Below are 19,723 nucleotides of genomic sequence, written 5' to 3' on the forward strand. Positions count from 1 at the left end.
TTTCCTTTTGCTCCCTTCTTCTTGCATTGTTTGCATTTACATAGGTTATAAGAAGAAATCAAATTAATGTACACCTTTTTGAGTAGCAACACTAATTCGTCCTTGTTAGTTATATTAGTAACTATACATGCATAAATGCGAACAAAAAGTTTTGTTTAAGTTCGAAAATTGAAACTCCAAGGTCTTTGAGGTAACGGGTTCATATAAACTGAAAGCTAGTTTTATTTATGGTTATTTTTCTTCTTGTTTACCTTGTACGTAACTTGTAAGTAAGCGTGTAGATTTGATTTTTTGAATTTCACTGCCTAAAATTTAGAAAGAAAAGTAAAACACACCAACAGCAATTTCAAAGATAGCTGTATAAATTCTCTGTTTCAAGCTTTCAGCTTCAAGAGAATCTTGGCTATTTGTGAAATAGTAGAACTGCATAAAATATAACGCAATATAAAACAGAAAATTGAGATTTAATGCACTCTTAAACTCTTCCCCCACCATCCCCAAAAGGAACATAAACAAAAAATCTCAGTGCGTTTCTTCGTAATTAATAACATCCATCAAGCACTTCATTAATTAGATTAATTAATTATGTCTAAACCGTTTCATCTTTGTCATTTATTTATACATTCTTCTTTCTTTTTCAGAGACAATGCATTGGTTTATGCACTCAATGTTACTTAACCTATTAATTTACGCCAATTCTCATATTTACTGATCCCTGCTTCAATTAAGTTACACACACAAAGCATAATGCCTAAGCAACTCCAAAAATCTCTCTCAGATTATCTCTCAAAGAGAAAAAATAAACCTACCCCACAACCTCAACCTTCTAATTCATCCAATAAAACTCTCTCATCTTCTACTAGTTGGTTGCTTCGAGGATGTAGGCACCCCAAAACGCCATCGTTTTCGGCTGTTGATCGCAAAGATAAGCATGCACAAGGCAAAGATGATGCTGCAACACTTACAGATATTGATCATTTCCTCTTTGAGAACTTCAAATCCTTTTATTCCAAAGATGATGATACTGAAATTGAAGCCAAAACTAGTAATGAATCCAATAACAATAGCATCATAGTGAAGAAGGGCAAGAAAGAAGATATTATTGCTCCAAAAAATGAAGAAAATGCAGGAGGTTCGAATTCTTTGTCCGAATCCCCAAGGTATAACACATTTTTATTATTCATGTGCGAGTCTGATTCTTTTATTGAACTAAGCACGTGAAAATACTTTTAGATAACGAAAAGCAGTGAAATTTGAACCAGAACCTCTATCTACTTAGCTATCTTTCTGAATTATTGTGTGACGAATCCATTTAAAAAAACTTGAATCAGTTACGAACTCTGTTGCTAATCCATTCGTAGCTAACAGATTTTTCTAAAAATTCGTCGCTAAATAAGATTAGCGATAGATTTTGTTGTTTAGCTACCGAATTCGTCCGATGCTAAATAAGATTAGCGACAGATTTTGTTGTTTAACTGCAGAATTTGTCTGTCGTTGATTCCTGTTTTTTCAGTAGCGATATCTCATTTGATAGAATACAGTTCTAATCAGTACTCCCAATTATATCTTCAACAGGTATGTCATCCCGCCATCAAATCTTCGTTGCTCTCGTCGGTTTTTTATGGCACCTGGATCATCAAGCTCACTAATCGAAGAAGCACGTACAAGCATGACAGTTTCTGACGACACTGGATCCACCTCTGCCATCACAACCACCACGACTAACACCGTTTCAAATGAATCATCAGCAATTAGTACCGATTGTTCAAAGGAAACAACGAATGCGGATGATTTTATTACAGTCGTCACGTATTCTCCAAGTCCTTACGACGATTTCAGGCAATCGATGCAGGAAATGATGGAGGCAAGGTTGAATGACAGAGGAAAAATCAATTGGGAATTTATGGAAGAGTTGTTGTTTTGTTATCTAAATTTGAACGATAAGAAATCGTACAAGTACATACTTAATGCGTTTGTGGACCAGATCGTCGTTTTACGTGAAAATTCAGGTAGAGTACCGGTGATATCACGAAATGTTCGAGCATTGGATTTGGCTGGGGAATTAAACCAAGGGAATACGTAACGTAAGAAATTAGTCACATGTTTAATTTATGTATTGATAGGGGGAGGAACAATGAATTGTTATTTTTTGTTGCTTCACATGCAAACATCAATATTTATTTTTCGTCAAGTCACTTTATTTAAAAGTTAAGTTAGCTTCTTCTTTTTTTAACTAAGGGGTTGAATTTTTCTATACGGTGAAGTGTTAAATTAGTTAAGATAATTGCAGATGTTCATAATAATTTATTAGAAACCTGAAATATATAATAAGGTAAATCCTTTGTTTATCCACTCGAGAGGCCGGGCGAATATCTAGAATTCCTTTTGTCTATTGCTCCACTCAAGTTTTAATCGTTTCCATTTATTTGCTCCACTCAAGTTTTAATTGTTTGGTACTAAGAAAATATTTCTGAAAAATATTTTTCAACTTTTCATATTTAGTTTACTTAAATGTTTTGAAAATAATTTCTTAAGAACACATTTTCCTCTTCCATTATAGGATTTCCGTCCTTTCACGTTGATCTTCAGGATAATCAGGAGCTTTCGTGTTTCATATTCAAAGGTGCAATTCAATTTCATATTCAAAGATGAAATTCTTAAGTTTATGAAAGACAAACTACAAAGGTATTTGCACATGATATTTTCATTAGTTAAGAACAAAAATTTCGGGCTCGAAGCTCTAAAGCATAACTTCTCTCTGGCCATTTCCAACTAATGGTTTGCCTTCCCACCTCCATCCACCCCTTCACCACGCCCCCCCAAAAGTTAATTTGAATGTCACGTTTATCTTTTTTGGAAATTATTTTCCGCTTATTAAACACTAGAAAATGTGAGAAAATCGGTTATTTTTCCCATTAAAAAAAAAAATCATACCAATCACACCCTTAATCGAGAAGTGAATGTTCTACCCACCGACGCTCATGGAAGTGAACGAACCAACAGTCGAGAGAGAAGGGTTACGCTCCTTCAACAAGTATACAAGCATAATCATCATATAAATCTACACCTCGTTCTCAAGCAAGTTAGAACGGACCATGCTAGTCTATTTACATCTCAGACTAATATTAAATACAAACTAAAATTAAACATAAAAAGCACAAAAATTCTTTATATTCTGAATATCTGAATAATCCTCAAATGATAAAGAATTTAGAATATACAATGGTATTTCAAATGCATGCAAAACAAATGTATCTACCCAGACTGGAGTCTCAGTCAGGCTATACACAGTTAAGACAAACATAATGGAAACAAAACGCGAGACTCCTAATGTACGACAGGTCAAATAGATAAACAACCTGCCAATTATGAGTCCAATTGTCGCTACATAAATTACACGTCTCCTATTTGATCCACTCTTGAGGATTAAATGACCTAAAAATCAAGTGCCTATGGAGGATATTCTAGTTCGTGATTGGAACTCCCAACTACACTGGATTCCACATTAAGCTTCTATACATTGCTGCCACAACAATGGTGTTATGAAACTTGCACGCACCTCGATTTTTTCATTGGTACTACCTTCCACCAGCACACCATCATAGGTTGAATATATGAGAAGAAACCACTTGGCGTTTTTTCCTTTAAGTGCGATATTACAAGCATACCGGGCGTTCCTTGTATACTCTGTTTCTCTTCTCTTGCTCCTTCCGAGTCCACCACATGGACCTACTATACTGGCTGGCTTTATGGCTGTGTGCCTGCCTAAGAGTGGGGGGGGGGGGGGGGGGGGGGTGAGAGTTTTCCTTATTAGAACGGAAGACTCATTGACTATATTAGGATGACTTTGCTCCTCACGAGCCAGCTACTTCATGATTTCTTTTTAAATACTGATCATACAAGGAATGGTACTTCGCGGGAACATAATCCTTAAATCTGCAACATAACCAACTAGATTGAAATTCAGATGCTTGTAGTGGAGAAAATAGTTAACTGTAGAGATCATACCTGTGAAGGAGAGGTAGTCTATCAGGAAGAGAAAATAATCTTGTGATAGATTGAAGAACTTGGCCTATTTTCATTGCTTTAGACTTGAGCGACTTCATATACCCGACGAATTCATGGTATTCTGTATCAGTAAGCTTTTCTCTGACCTGCATAGGAGATCACAGTGTAGACGCTCAACTAATAACTCCAAATTTTGTTACTTATTAATTTAAAAGTCTGACAGTTACAAAAGATAAATTCAAGCAGGAGGAAAATCTCAAGCCCAATGGAATACTGCCTTTTCTGGTGAAACAATGCTTAGTAACTTTTGAACAATGAGCTTGTACAAGATTAAACTAAAAAAAGTTGATGTGTAGAAACTTTAACAATATAAAGAAGGGAAAAGGGTCGCATTTTTTTTATTTTTGATGACATGGGAACCTGCAGCCGCTACCCTTCGGATGCGCACAGGGTAAACCCAGTTCCTGTGCAATAGCTCGCAAACCACACAGGAGAGGTAACCCGCACTAGGCAAGCCCGGTGCGACGAGCTCGACCCAGAAGGCAAATCTCCTGCTGTCGTAAAAGGGTCGCATTTGCCTCTGTACTATCCGAGACTAATCAACTTTGCCCTCCTTTAAACTTTTGGTCTAATCTTGCCTCTGCTGTTACGAAGAAGTCTCGTTTTTTGCCCTTGACGTAACAGAGCTTCAACTGGAAGATAAATTTAATCCAAAGTCAAACGTTGAGGGGTAAATATGAACCTTTTTACTTGAAAATTTTGGACACGTGGAGACCACCTATTATTTCACGCGGGAGCTCCATTAATGGCAAGGGCAAATACGAGACTTTTTCCTAGCTGGAGGGGTATGAATGGAACAAAAGTTTCAAATCAAGGCAAAGTTGCTCAATTTCGACCTTTGAAACTTTGGACCTTTTTACCTCAAAAGAATAGCAAACAACTCCAGAGCAGACGAAACATCAGATCATAAACATTAAAAGAATGACCTTACAAGTTCCGTTTAACAATGCTAAGCCAACTTAGCATTCATATAACTCCACTACTTCACAGTTTCAGAAAATTGTCTAGATCGAAGAGGTTCTTTCTTAAGTTTAAGGAAAGCCCTGGAATGCAGCTTGAGTATCAAACATAACCGTGTTTAACCTACGGATTCGGTAAGCCTTATTGCGTCTTGTCCAAGTGACTGGTGTATCCCAGTTTATCCATTAGTGACTGACAAAGACCCTGTTTCATACCAAAATTATTAAGTCTTCTCATATTAATCTGCATCTCCAACCACCCAAAGAAAATATTCCTAAATCACTGCCATATAAAGTGGAAATGTATTAGAATTCCTTCTGCTCCATAATTTTGTCAACTTGGTTTTTCAGCATGGTCACATTTGTCCACTCACTCAATAGTCAATGATTACTTAATGTACCATAATTTCAAGTTACCTGTGAAACCAGAAACTGAAAAAAAAAAAAAATTGCGACAAGAAATAGATAAAAGATAGTGAAGTACCATGATATTCTATGTTTTCCTATATCAATCAACAAAGTGTTTCCAAAAAAGAATCAAACAGAACAGCAAAATATCACCATAAATTAAATAACATAGGATTTATATGCAGAGGCAACTTTTAGTTGCTCAACATCACTGACACTAAATTGAGATAGACCAAAAGACAGAAACTCCACAACTGCAGTTAAAGCAAGAAAGACACGGTATCCAGCGCGCTAGTACACATGAAGAGGTTGATAAAGCAAGAGTAAATTTCCAGCATTTACCTGAACAAGAAAAGCAGATCCTTTCTCCTCATTATTGCAAGGTGCAGAGCAATGAATGCCATCTTCGTTTTGCAGATCAACTAACCCTGCGGTCTTTCGTGGTGTCATCTCATCTTCAAGAAGGTTTGCTCTATCTAAATTACTATTTTGTGTACTTTTTTCCTCAGAGTACTGTGACTTCTTATTCTTCAATATATAGCTAGAGTCACTTTCTGACAGCAAGTGATGGGCAACTGAGGAACGGCCAACACTATCATGAGGCTTTCGAAAATGATCTCTTGGACAATCAGGTCCTGTTAATGTTAACCGAGGCCTCTTCAGAGAACAAGGTGCAATAACATCTTTTCGTCGTTCATCAGATAATTCATGTTTCGTCAAGTCAATTATTTTCTGATTGCTAATTAGCATGTCTTTTCGTACAGGGACCAACATATTACTTGCATGTTTTACGGCCAGATTCTTAACTAGCTTATCTGACGTAAGAGATGATTTATTGGCAGGAAGTATGTCTTCCAGCCTGCCAGGGCTATTGCCTTGCTTAACTGAGGAAGACAATTGATTAGTAGAGCAAGGATCCAGTGATGAGACCTAAGTACAGAATCAAGGGAGGAAAGAAATCAGAAAAGATGTGCACTGCTGTCATATTGACTTTAAAAGATGCACTGATACTAAATTAGCATACCAGAGAGGTAAGAAGCTTATCAAAGTGAAGTTGAGACTGGGAGTTTCCTACTCTCTTTACTGTTTCTGCAAGAGAGAATAGATAATTTATTTTGAAGAATAACCAGAATCGATAGGTAACCAAAATGACAATCATGTGTCATAACAATTACAAATTTAATTACCTCAGTGAGGAATCATTATTTGACTCAACTTAAAAAAAAAAAAAGTGAAAGGAGGCGGAGATACACATAATTTGACTAAATCACTGAGTAGCATTTCAAAAGCATGACAAAGAAAAGAATAAGTAGCTTCCTTTCCTTGTTTTCATTTCTATACAGTTATAACCTACACAATAAAAAGATGGTATAACTAAGCACCCAGTATTATGAGTCATCCATGAGGTTGAACTGATTTAAACGAAATTCCAGTTGAGGTGTGCTTATACAGTGAGTATAGACTTATCGAGCATAGGTGAGTTACGGGATCATTATCAAATTGCAGTCTTTTATAAAATAAACCAGAGTTAGTCATTAAATCTGAACAAAACTCATTTACGAAGTTTGTCTAAAAGATTCTGTCAATTGACTTATCCCATCAAAGAGATTGTGTATCTAAAACAAAACAAAAATCATCCAATCTACTCAAGAGTACATGAAATGAGAAATCAACCGCCACTTAAGAAGGCTTTGATGGTAATATCAGAAATTTTTAATTTTTTTATGAACTCTACTAGGGAGCTGTCATTCACACAAAGTAGAAGGATAAAGTAGGAATCAATTAAAGAAGAGTTATTTTGCACGTGCCCAAACACCCATTTATTAACTTAATTCTTCAGTTGAACCAAACAAATATCAGGTGTTTTTCAATGCTGAAACAAACCAAAACCGAAAAAACAGACTGAACTGCTAATTTGAGTTCAGATTCTTTTTTGTTTCTATCAAATGCTCTCACCCACTCCTGTAAATAAGGGAAAAGGGCCAAATTTGCCCCTGTACTTTGAGAAAAGGTTTATATTTACCCCTAGTAAGTTATACTACCAGCCCGTATCCTTACCGTTAATAAAATATTAACACTTACCCCCATCCCTAACTGCTGTCCACTGTGGCGTTGCCATGTTAATTAATGAGTCCACGTCGGCTGTCTACCGTGGCAAGGGACTTCCCAATTAAAAATGCCACGTAATTGAATAACTAAATTCTCAATTTTTCATTATAATTTTCTTCTTTTTCCTTTTCTTCTTTTTCTTTCTCTTTTCCCCACCCATCCCAATCAATCCCCTTTCTCTCTCTTGCCACTACTACAGCTACCATAAATCAACTATAATCACTAAACCCATGAAAGTAATATTTTTTTTTTTAATATTAAATTTACCCATGAAAGAATTAGACATTTGTATTGTGAGAGAATTTTTTCTCTTCAAACGGAAGAACATTAAATTCTTCAAAATTAAATTTAGCTTTTGATTTTAGGATATTTTGTGGGAACCTTTAAAACCTCCATTGGTAGGGTTTGAGAAACTTTAAGAACACGGAAATGGGTCGTACTAAAATTTCGACAGAAAAAGATGGAACCATTATCCCGAACCTTCAAACGACCTCATATCGACAGAACACCATGGACGATTGCATCAAAAATTTTGAAAATCAAAACAGAGGAAATGGGATTCCCTGAATGGTGGTGTTTTGGTGTTGGACCAATGGTGTAACAAAACTTTAGGGGCGGTGGAGCTCATATGGGGGTTAGGAGCCAATTTGCCGGAGATGGCGGATTTGGACGGCGGTGGGGCGTGTTGGGTCTGAAGAGAGAGACGAAAAAGGAGAAGGGAAAGATAGGTAGTGGGACCCACCAGTCAAAATTATTTCAAATTAAGAGATATTATTAAGAAAAGAAACTTGAAAATACTTGGTTATTCAATGTCCAATAGGAAATGACACGTGTATAATTTTGAGAGATTGGGGTGCCACGGTGGACAGCTGACATGGACTCATTAATTGACATGGCAACGCCACAATGGACAGCCGTTAGGGATGGGGGTAAATGTTAATACTTTATTAACGGTAAAGATACGGGCTAGTAGTATAACTTACTAGGGGTAAATATAAACCTTTTCTCAAAGTACAGGGGTAAATTTGGCCCTTTTCCCTGTAAATAAACACGCCAAAATATCTGAACCATAACTAAACAGAAAAATGAAACCAGTTGTCAACACAACCTTTGATCTACAGAGAACTGTCTATATAAATCCTAAGGTATTGTCAACGAAGGACTGTTCACACAGAATGTAAGATGTGTATCATCAAATGATCTAGGATGTTCAGGGAAAATGGCATCATTAACTATGAGCAAGAGAGTGCAACAAGCCAAAACAGGGTAATTTGATTTTCTTTAACTAGTTATGCTTTACCCTTGTCATCTGGCTGCATCAATTCTAGCTTTGTAGGGCCACGAATTCTTCCATCACGAAAAAAGCGCGTCAATGAGAAAACTACTTCCCCAAATTTGGAATGACTCTGGACAGTCAAAAAGCTAATAATTTAGAAAAATAAAAGAAAAAACAAAAATAGAGCAAAAATTACCAATTTAAACAACTCAACCTTGATATGGGGTTGTATCCAACGTGATACTTGAGACTGACGGTTGGAGTATGCAAATCTGCTTAAGGCAAAGGAGAAGTTAAAGATACTTGCTTCAAAATTGACAGGTCGCTCTACGCAACAGGCAGAATGATGACCAAAATGAAGTACAGTAACTCTAATTCCGCAAGTATACCGTGGGTGACTCATCTATTGTGAACTTCCTTTTAACAAATATAGTTGACTCATGGCAATGCCTTTAATTCCAAAAATATGAAAGTGTATGTGTGTATATACATTCAATATCAGAAAGAGCTTAAGCAATCAAAACCAAGGCGTTGAACTATCTATCCTGTTTCACAGCTTTGACTAAGTTGTAAGCATGTCATATGTCATTACAGCCTAGGCAAATATAAGCTGTCATATATTGGCCCCTTCTTTCTGGTCAAATGTATAAGGAAAAAAGGGGCCAATATATGACAGCAATTTGGTGAAAATTTGGCACAGCCCACAGCCTGATTATAGGCTTTATAGCTCCAATATATGACAGCAATTTGGTCAAAAAGGGTGTTATATACCTTTCATCACAAAAAATAATTGCTCCAAAATCATGTTTATGCCGAATGACACGGCCCACAGCCTGATTTACAGCCCTTGTTGCTTGTTGAGTATACCAATCTTCTCCTGTTAGGACCTGTTACATTGCTTTTTAGTATGAAAATGCTCAGCCTTTAGGAAGGTGGACTACAACAAGAAACAAGCACAGAAGTAACTAAACACCTTTTCAGTTTGCCCTGTACCTTAGATCCAGTTGGTTGCAAGTTCATCTGTTGATCCAGGAATTCACGTTTCAAACGAACCTGATTCAGACATAGATGCACAAGGTTTCATTTAACATTTGTATGCACAGACAACAATGCGGAAACAGCCTCTCTACCCCCCAAGGTAGGGGCAAGGTCTGTAGATTCTACCCTCCCCAGACCCCACTTTGTGGGATTTCACTGGGTATGTTGTTGTTGTTATGAACAGACAACAATGCGGAGGTGACAACAGACTGAGTTCAACTCATTTTTTTTTATATATTTGGATCAACAAAATTACCACAAACCAAATGATATCAGGAAAGAAGCTAAATTAGAAACATTAGTTGTTGACGATGATATGTTACGATGCAAAGTGACTGAGATGTAAGTTTTTGATAAAACAAAAACTAAGAGACACTTGAATCAGTGAACAACTCCAACGAGAAAATCGATACAATAGCAGTGAGTATGTTCACAAACCTTAGGATCAGTCATTGTGGCAAAGGGGATGCCGGTGATCACAACAGCTCTACCAGCATGGTCAGTAAAATCCAGCCCCTCACTCACCTATGTACCAATCAACCAATAATGAGGAAACATGATCAAGGGGTGCCATTTATAACACTATTATCAATGATCTAGGATAACGTGAATGTATACCATTATGTAAGAACTTAGGAACCTATGGGCAGTTAGGCACTACATTTTTACATTCAAACATTTAATATAATTGGTTGGTCAATAAGCCATTTGACATGTCTTTTATGAGATACCCAGTTGTATGCTTCATCTTATGTAGTAACAAATGACTTAAATATACAAGTTCAATGAGTAATGTTCATTTTTTACTAGGAAATTTCCACAATTAAGTTAAAATCTTTCTCAATGTATAACTATGATAGGTTTGTTAAAACAGTGTGCATAAAGGAATAAGATATGTTGGTCATCCGAGCTTTCCCCCTTTTCTATATTAGACAAAATGTAGGCTTTCCCTAGTAAGCAGAATTAATACCACGACTTACCTAATAGAGATATGTCACTAACACAAGATTGTCTTAAACATTTTTTTCATTTTCTTTTATAACCGACAAGCATCGTATAAATTAGCTTGCCAAATCCCAATTGTGCTTAGAGGTTTGCAACTCGGAGGAGTATGGGCCCACACCGCTACCCTGCTCCCACTTAAATGACAGGCTTAGGTCAATGGCAGCATTCAAACTCGTGATGTGCGGCCTAGCCCACACTTCATGCATTGCATCATTACCACTGAACCAAAGCCCTGGAGCCATATTTGCTTAAAATATTTGCACTTGTAACAATCAATTTAAACACGCCATGAACACCTCCATTACCAAATTTCCTACTGATCCTTTAGTTCTCTGTTATCTACATCACATACTAACAACCCAGCATACATTTGTCACAAAAGCTATCAGACCCAGATTGAACGTCAAACTTAAGCAACAATATGCAGGTAGAAGCACAAAAGCTTTGATAGCAAACTTTGAGTACAAAGTCAAGGTCCTCCATGAACCCTTCCAAGAATGATAATAGCATACTGCCAAAGACAATCATCTTAGGGATTCAAGCAGCAGCAAAGGAAGGCTGGATAGAACGTAGATTCAACACTGGCAGAACAACCCATCATGTCAAAGCACTACTAGTTAAACTATGTAGAGGACTTCCAGAAGCATCTGCTACCCATTAATACCATGAGCTTGTATTAAACATCCAAAACTAAATAGATAATTCGGTAAAGCTAAGAAACATTTTTAGAGTAGAACCTACTTTTCCACGACAGACTGCAAAAAACACAGCCCCAGATGCTGATTTGTCCTTTAACTTGGTCATATAGTCCTGTCAAGGCCCAACATATCTGAGTCAAATACAGACAACACATCATGGATAAAGGAAAAGTTACTAAATTGTATGGCGTACTTCAATTGCCATTGGAAAAAGAGAAGATTGTCTCGGTTCAACAACAGGCAGCTTGTGTTTGCATATCCTTTCCCATATTGTGCTTGAATCCAATGAGTTTGAATGCCCCTGAAAAATTTATAGCCCAACATTAGGCTCACAGAAACAATGCCAAACAGATGTCCGTTTTCAGATGTTCTAGATCCTTACCAAAGTTTTCCAGCAGCCAATGCATTGCTCCAAAATGTAATATGAAGCAAAAAATACAAGAAGTCCATCTGGTACAACGCGAGCGAAATTGACTGAAGCATAAAATCAGAAAGAATAACCTCCATCAAAAACATTATCGGGAAAAATCATCAGTATTTCGCAGTTAAGCATGCACCACACTCCAGCATCACATTCCACATACCAATGGCATTCCCAAGCTCTTGTTTGTATTCAATTGTATCACGTGTCCTATATGATGAGTTGAATGTATAACCAGAAGGGCCAACGGGTACAACACCAGCCCATATCTGATTGTCTGATATAACATGAGGGTTCTCTAAACGAACTGGAAAATCTCTACAAGCAGCAGAAAGGAAAAGAGATAAGAAACCAAAGTCCATGCCAGAACAAAAATGTAAGTAAAAACATTTTGGGATAAACTGGACTCACAACTTCAATTCCTCAGCAAATGAATCCATCGGAGATAATGTGCCAGAAGTCAAAATGATAGATCCAACACCTAATCTGGAGAACTGCTCCATTGCAATACCTGGATTGAAACACCACCAGCTCAGTGTCCTAGATGCCTTGCCTGCAGCACAAAATCAATGATTAAAAATATGGATGGGGAAGGAGGAGGGTTAATGGTTAAGAAAAAAACTATGAAGAACATAAGTATCCCAACAACTGATGCTATTTTAGCACTAAGCCAAAGAGAAATTTGGCTACCTTTAAGGGAATCTATGCCACTTCCTTGAACTTCCTGAACATGAACCTGATAAGACGTGAAACAACTTCAATCTGACAACTGACTGTGAATCAGGATTTAGTACAATCGTGCAAGTCCCCAACAAAATCATTCTTCAGCCTGCCAACAAAAAAAAAAAAAAAGGCAACATAATCTCCAAACTTACACGATAGTACTGGGCATGAGGGTTCCCATCATCTCTGAAAATCTGTTGTAGAATGTCCCCCATGCTTTCCAATCTGCAGACCGTGCTTTTTGACTTGTTTGTTTTTCCATCTTCAGTAGTGTTTGCATCTGATTAAAGGAGCAAGAGTACAGTGATTTCAAATGGAGAAGCACCGTATAAAGCTAAAAAAAAAAAAAAAAATTATAAAACGCTATTCACCCCTGGCTACAAAAGCTGAAAACAAACCAAAATTTTTCTGCCCCCCTTCCCATTTCATGAAACACATTTCCTATTTTTTAATAAGTGAATTCCATTGCACAAAAGGGGGTTAAACCTTGGTATATAAAAACGTACATTAGCTTCTGACACAATTCTAATTTTGCACATCATAAACATTAAGCACACTTTCTCAAAACAAATACAATTTAGACAAGATTATATGTTTTCGGTACGAAACCAACTTCCTAACCAAAACTCAACTCTAGTTTAACAATTTTCGACCAATAAATCTGAAATGAATGAATCAAAAGCAAAGTTATTAATCTTCCTGCCAAGTTAAACAGTGACGCAAACAAACCTTTCATTCCAAAGTAGATCTGATAAAAGGTAAATTACATTCAGAGGGTCAAGGCAGTAAGAACTCACCTTCTTCAAGAAGTACAGTTGCTTCCTCAATTATATCAATGAGCATGTTGGCAGTTTTCTGTGTGATATTTAGATCAGCAAGAAACTCATAAATGTATGGTCCAGGCTTCGTGAAACCCAACTCTTTCGAATTAATGGGCACTTCAGCAATTTTTTTCTCAAGCTTCAAAAGAAGTGCTGCATGAGATGCACACTGTTAAAGAGTGTGTGGCACCCATATACTATCTCAGATACAAAGGAGATGAACAAGTAAATTTAGTATGAACTGACTGAGGAGAACAAACACAACAAATCAAAGTAAGAGGCATTGAACTATACGCTCAATACCCATGAATTAAAACATGTCAAATGCATCTACCATAATTTCATTCAACAATTAACGAATTTACCTCGGAGAATAGCAAAGTTATCTGGATTACATGATTTGTCACTTGACATCTCCCTCCTTGCTATCGAAAGATCTATACATTTTTTAGCTTCAGAGATGCAAGCTGTCAGAAGGCCAGAAGAAAGGTCAAAAGAGGCTGCATCAGCACACAAGCTTTCCTGGGCAAAAAGAGAAAGCCGTCAAAAAAATTAGAATCGAATCTTGAATTACAACGGAAGAATGATGCAAAGGTGAGCATTCTAAGAAAATACTGACGCAACGGTTTAAGGTGCAATTTACCAAGTTATGAGCTTCATCAAATATAAGTATACTGTTTGTCCACTGAATGTTCAAAGATTTTCTGTATCCGCGGTCAATAAGATAATTGTAAGGCGCAAATAATATGTCCACTGTCTTGTGAAGTTCTCGTGATAAATAATACGGGCACCTATAAAAAAAAAACAGAAGTGAGTTCAGTTATATTATCAGCATTAAATGACAAGACTCACAGGAAAAACCTACGGGCCACTGCTTCTTCCAATGTTGACCAAATCTTCTATGTCAATAGGCTCCTCTCCGAGACTAGGATTAATCTTCATGAACTCTGTATATAATAAGACAGCATAAGCAGTCATAATTCACCAATCACAGTAAAGACAAAAAGAAAGTCATAAGCTTAGATACACAATCACCTTTTATATTTTTGTATTAGATCGGCAGAAAACAAAAGAAAGTCATAAGCTAGATACACAATCATCTTTTATATTTTCTTCAAAGATATCTGCCTAAACATTCAAAGTACAGATGCTTACTCTCCTTATCAGAGTTTATGCACAGATGATGCAACAATATAAGGACCACATAAGATAAATTAATAACTGAGTCCGAGTCTATCCGAGTAATTTATGATCAAGCAAAAAAAAAAAATGCATAGTGACTAGCTTTTATGAGGTCTCAATAAGCCCAATCATTATATATTTGGATATACATACTTACTTAGTATTAAAAGTGCTTGTTACAACACCTTTGTTAACTAGAAAGGTAAATAAATTCCTAGCCCTATCATGTATACCACGTGTTTCACCAAGTAAATTTGCATCTTTGCTTGTTTGTTCTCCAATAAATTAAAAGCATAAAGTGGTCTTATAAGCGTGAATTTAGAAGTAATATAAATTATAAAATGCAAGAGACGCCGGGATGACATTGAAGACTCATCACTCTGTGCAAAACCAGTTTTAGCTTTCAGAATAATTGCTTAAATATTCTTTGTGACCTCAAGACAAGAAATCAACAAATATTTGGACTTTTACTTTTTCTTTCTTCCACATTTTTTTTTTTTTTGATAACAGTAGTGTCTATGCCAGTTTGCATGCATCTTGGGGAACCTGTTACCTCCCACCAGCAAAGGTACTGGCTAACTCTGTCCACCAAGGCGTAGGAAAATGGAAAGAAATCACCTAGTATTCTTTGTATCTGTTGGGATTTAAACCTTAGTTGCCCACAGACTTTTCAATTTCATTGATCATTAGGTCTTGGATGTTATGGTCATTTATCTTCTATTTACATGATTCAATTGGAATTAAGAAGGGACGTGGGTCAGCAAAAGGAGAGCATAAAATTTTGAGCTGAACCATGCAGGTAAATGTATTTTCTAATGAAATAAAGAGCACAATAACCTCCCATAGGAGAAGAATAAACCTGGGGGTGAGGGAGAGGGAATGCAGGAGGACTTAAGCATAAACGGCATCAAAGGACATTTATAAGTGAATCAATATAACCAAAAACAGTATCCAGCTCAACCATGAAGAGTACAAGTTTATATGCTTAATATACCTGCAACGCGAGAAAAATGGGCACAATAACGTTTTTTGCGCTTTTTACAAAGTGCATGGCAGGCATTTGTCTGTGTTTTTCCACGCAGCAGACTCACTTCTTCATGAATGCAGAGTTGTTCCCGAGACCCTAAGACAACCATTTTGGGCCTATATATCACATTATATCAACAGAATCAAATACTTTATGGCTTATGTAGATGTAAAGTATTGCAAATAAGAAATCATTTTAACAACATGCTGCCACTGAACTAGGGCACTATTTGAAAGACTCAATAATATGCTAACAACAGTAAAACATAGTGCTAATGCCACGTTGTTCAATAATGCAATTACAATCTGACTCTACCTATAATTGGTCCTCTTTAACTCTTTCACCACTTGTCGAATTTGGCTATGCGTGCGTGATGCATATACAATACACGGTAATGTTGAAGATTCAGATTGAGAAGACTCAGACTGCTGGCTACTGGTAATACGGTCTCTAATTCCACTCTTCCGGACTGAGAAACCCCCCAAACTCTTCCTCCAAGCCAATGTGGCACAAAGAAGACACAAGGTCTTCCCTGTCCCAGTTGGACTCTCAAGCAATGCATTACATCCCTGTCGTATCACAAGCATTCACTAAGTAAAACAGGAAACTTTTCAGACTACACGAGAAAGAAAAAAAGGAATACAGACATGTAAACAAAGGTGATATGTATTCTAGAACATATGTTGCTTCTACTCTTCCATAGCTAAGGAAGGCGGTTCAGCTAAAACCTCTTTGTTGCAAAATCATACGCAAAAGGAGATGAGGGAAGTTTTCATTGTAGTGGAAAAGGTAGTTCAAAAATTTCTCTAGGTCGTGGTTCGAAATTTATCGAAATTTTTTAATCCCCTTGTCAAAATCAATAGCTCCACCACTAGGACCGCGTGTGATTATCAAGAAACTACAACAATAAGGGTAACTTTCCTTACGCCCAACAACAAAAGCCCTATTCAAGCAATGATCAAAGTATCTAATGTCAAATGGTCACTAGTTGAAACATTAACTCACTAAAACTTCAAAATTCTGCAGAAAACACTTCTTCTTTCACAAGCAATCAAAATAATCTAGAAGCTTCATGATCGTTAACTTCAATCACTAATTTCCAAGCTATCAGCCGAAAAAAAAAAACAGTGGATTAACGATAAAATAGTATCAAAAACCTAAATCTTTTAAAATCAATGAATGATGAAGAAAGACATAATACATTTTGAAGGGACTGAAATTTAGAAGCTTCGTGATTGTTAACTTGAACTACTAATTTCTAAGCTATCAGCTGAATATGGTCTATAAGAAAATTCAACTTTATTTATCAATGAATTAAAAACTTCAACCTTACAGAAGCAAAAAAAAAAAACAGTTAATTAATAAATTTGTATCAAAAACCTAATTATTCATTTAAAAAAAAGCAATGAAGGATGAAGGAAGACATAATAATACATTTTGAAGCGACTGAATGACTTTATCCATGTATTCAATCTGGCAATCGTAAGCCTCGTAAGGGAAATCAACGTCGATTCCCCTAATTCTGTAAGTCGGCATCTTAGCTTTGACTGAAGAGTATTTTTGGTTCTGACGAACCCTAGGACTGCATAATCACATTGCAAGACCTTTGAGATTTTCCCGCCATATTCTTGTGTCTTCAGGATCAAGTACGGCGTCGTTTGATTTTGTTGAATCAATGGTAGGATTAACTTTTTAATTGTCAGCTTTACGTGGCGATCGGCGGTGCAATCAACACGTTAATAATCAATGTTTTAAAATGCGTTTTTTGGGCAACCCCGGGGCGTGAGCTCCAACCTTCTGAGCGTTCACCTAGGCATAAGCCCTTACCTTCTGGGCATTCATTTGGGGCATAATTCCAAGAACTTTTTTAAATTTGAGTCAAAAAACTTAATAAATCTTTTTTTTACTATGAAAGTGATTTGTATGTCTCAGTTTTAACATACTCTTTCGAACGGTTTTTATGAACTCTTTGGTTGTGGTTTGTGTGCATGAGGGACAAATCCACATTAAACCTTGTTTGTACTATATTATATATATGTACTCATGATTGTTTTTCGCTCTAAACAATGATTGAAGATTGAGATATAAAGCTTTGGTATTAGAACTTGAATTACCCCATAAGGGATGTTTAAACTTGATAATTGAAAATCTTGACCAGCTCATGTGAGTGCTCTATAATGGATTTTGTTGAACTTGAAACTTGTTTAAAGAAGTGAACCCGGTATCCAAAACTGAAATGATTTGATGTATCCCTAGAATGGGATGATGAACATAATCCTTAATGAATAATGTGACTATCATGATATGACTTGTGATTCGCTTTCATGCCATGATTTGAGTGATTCGGCTCTTTTGCCATGATTTATATTATTTGTGTTTGGCCTAGCTATTCGGGAGGAAAGGTAGTCACTATGGATCCTAGTGGGTTTGCCTAGCCATTCGGGAGGAAGAGTGGTCATCGTGGGTTATGTCTCGCTGTGGTGTTTACCTAGTCATTCAGGAGGAAGAGTGGTCATCAAGGGTTCCATGCCCCGATGTGATTTTGCCTAGCTATTCGGGATGAAGGATAGCCTTCGAGGGTGACAACCCCGATGTGGTGCTTCTATGCTGGTTAGGGAACCTTAAGTGGTCATCCCTTCGTTTCACTTGTTTGCGCCTGTCTTGGCATGTGTTATACTTTGTGTTATATCCCGTATTTCATACATTCGGATAATTCGAGAAAGTCGTGGCAAGTTAAGGACAAGATCATTTTCAAGAGTTATTTGATGTACGAGTTGTTAAGAATATTATTTATGTACATTGGTAGTATGGAAATATTGGGAAAGGCCACGGGTAAAAAGAAAAATTCGCAAAATGACCTATGGTAATATTATGGAAGGCTAGGGGTAAAACAGTAATTTCACATAATTTTCAAGAATATTCTTGGAGGACTAAAAGTGTTCAAGAAATTTCTTGAAGGGGCAAAGTGGCCGTCCAACCTAAGGTGGTGTGCCTCTTTTGACTATGTAATTATACATATGGGTCAAAGCTTATAAAACAAGACATTAGTTATTCTTATTTAATTTGAAGAAAGCTCTAGAAAATTGGAGAGAAAGGCCATGTGCTTATATGATATTGGAAGAGGCTAAGTATATATATATATATGGGGACATCTTTTAATTCAAGAAATTGGAAGAAAGAACAAAAACAAAAGAAAGAAGAAAAGAGGGGAGGTGGTTCGGCCATGGTGGCCAAACATGAAGGCCATGGAAGTTGATCCAAAAAATTATTTTCTTGTGGTAGTCCAAGTGATTGGAAGGTCCTCTTTAACATGAGACAATTGTTGAAGCAAGTAGAAGGCTTTTTGGTGTCATATACCAACCCTAAACCAAGTGGGAAGTTGAAGAAAAAGGTAAGGTTTCATCTCTTTTATGTGTTATGGATGGTTTGTGAGTATTATAATGTGTGAAAATGGATGAAATTCATGAAATGTATGCATGTTGGTTGTAGCCGTGTGGGTGGTTGACTTATGTAGACGTGATGAATTAATTTTACTTAGTACCATGATTGTTGTGGTTATAGATGGTTCATGCATGTTGTGGTATGTTGAAGTGAATGAAACTCATGAAAATATGTAGTGTGTATGTGTGGCCGTGTGGTGCTTAGGTGGTATGGAAGAGAGTGAGCAAATTTTATCTTGTATGTTGGTTGTTGTTGTAGTGAAACCTATGGTGGAAAATGGAAGCTTAATAATTTTATTTTAGGTGGTAATTGTTGGAAACTTGTTCTAGAAGTCTATGAAGATTGAATATGATGTTCTTGCATGTATGGCATATAAGGTTGTTAGTATGGTGTTGTTGGAATATAAATTATAAGGTTGTTATTGTTTTTGTTGGAGTTGGAAAGTCTTGAAGGAAGTAGTATGTTAATTGAAATTGTTACTATGATTGTTGGCATTGTTGTTGATAGTTTGGCCGGGTTGAATTCCCGGATTGTCGTTGATTAAATT

The 19,723-nt window shown here is 36.6% G+C and overlaps 2 protein-coding genes across 4 annotated transcripts; one reads left to right on the top strand and one right to left on the bottom strand.

Annotated features, from left to right (window-relative positions):
• The first annotated feature begins 620 nt into the window (after positions 1-620).
• LOC132634353 (transcription repressor OFP14) lies at positions 621-2,201 on the top strand. The gene is made up of 2 exons (XM_060350615.1): positions 621-1,160; positions 1,576-2,201. Exons 1-2 carry the CDS (start codon positions 748-750, stop codon positions 2,081-2,083), a joined length of 921 nt encoding a protein of 306 aa, XP_060206598.1. The 5' UTR covers positions 621-747; the 3' UTR covers positions 2,084-2,201.
• A 953-nt stretch (positions 2,202-3,154) lies between these two features.
• LOC132633339 (regulator of telomere elongation helicase 1 homolog) lies at positions 3,155-17,527 on the bottom strand. 3 transcript variants are annotated; one of them, XM_060349677.1, is made up of 23 exons: positions 17,170-17,527; positions 16,051-16,304; positions 15,703-15,851; positions 14,392-14,473; positions 14,170-14,317; positions 13,892-14,048; positions 13,503-13,679; positions 12,858-12,985; positions 12,673-12,718; positions 12,394-12,535; positions 12,146-12,300; positions 11,944-12,035; positions 11,755-11,862; positions 11,605-11,673; positions 10,297-10,383; positions 9,814-9,873; positions 9,592-9,707; positions 9,035-9,092; positions 8,845-8,950; positions 6,460-6,524; positions 5,778-6,365; positions 4,009-4,154; positions 3,155-3,761 (listed from the first exon to the last, which is right to left on the bottom strand). In XM_060349677.1, exons 1-23 carry the CDS (start codon positions 17,269-17,271, stop codon positions 3,506-3,508), a joined length of 3,291 nt encoding a protein of 1,096 aa, XP_060205660.1. In that variant the 5' UTR covers positions 17,272-17,527; the 3' UTR covers positions 3,155-3,505. The 3 variants fall into 3 exon arrangements, with proteins under 3 accessions (XP_060205660.1, XP_060205661.1, XP_060205662.1); XM_060349678.1 differs by having other exon boundaries at positions 3,521-3,765; XM_060349679.1 differs by lacking the exon at positions 3,155-3,761 and adding an exon at positions 3,796-3,936 and having other exon boundaries at positions 17,170-17,526.
• Positions 17,528-19,723: the final 2,196 nt, after the last annotated feature.

The sequence above is a fragment of the Lycium barbarum genome, chromosome 3 (genome assembly GCF_019175385.1).
Source record: "Lycium barbarum isolate Lr01 chromosome 3, ASM1917538v2, whole genome shotgun sequence".
Taxonomy (NCBI): Eukaryota; Viridiplantae; Streptophyta; class Magnoliopsida; order Solanales; family Solanaceae; genus Lycium; species Lycium barbarum.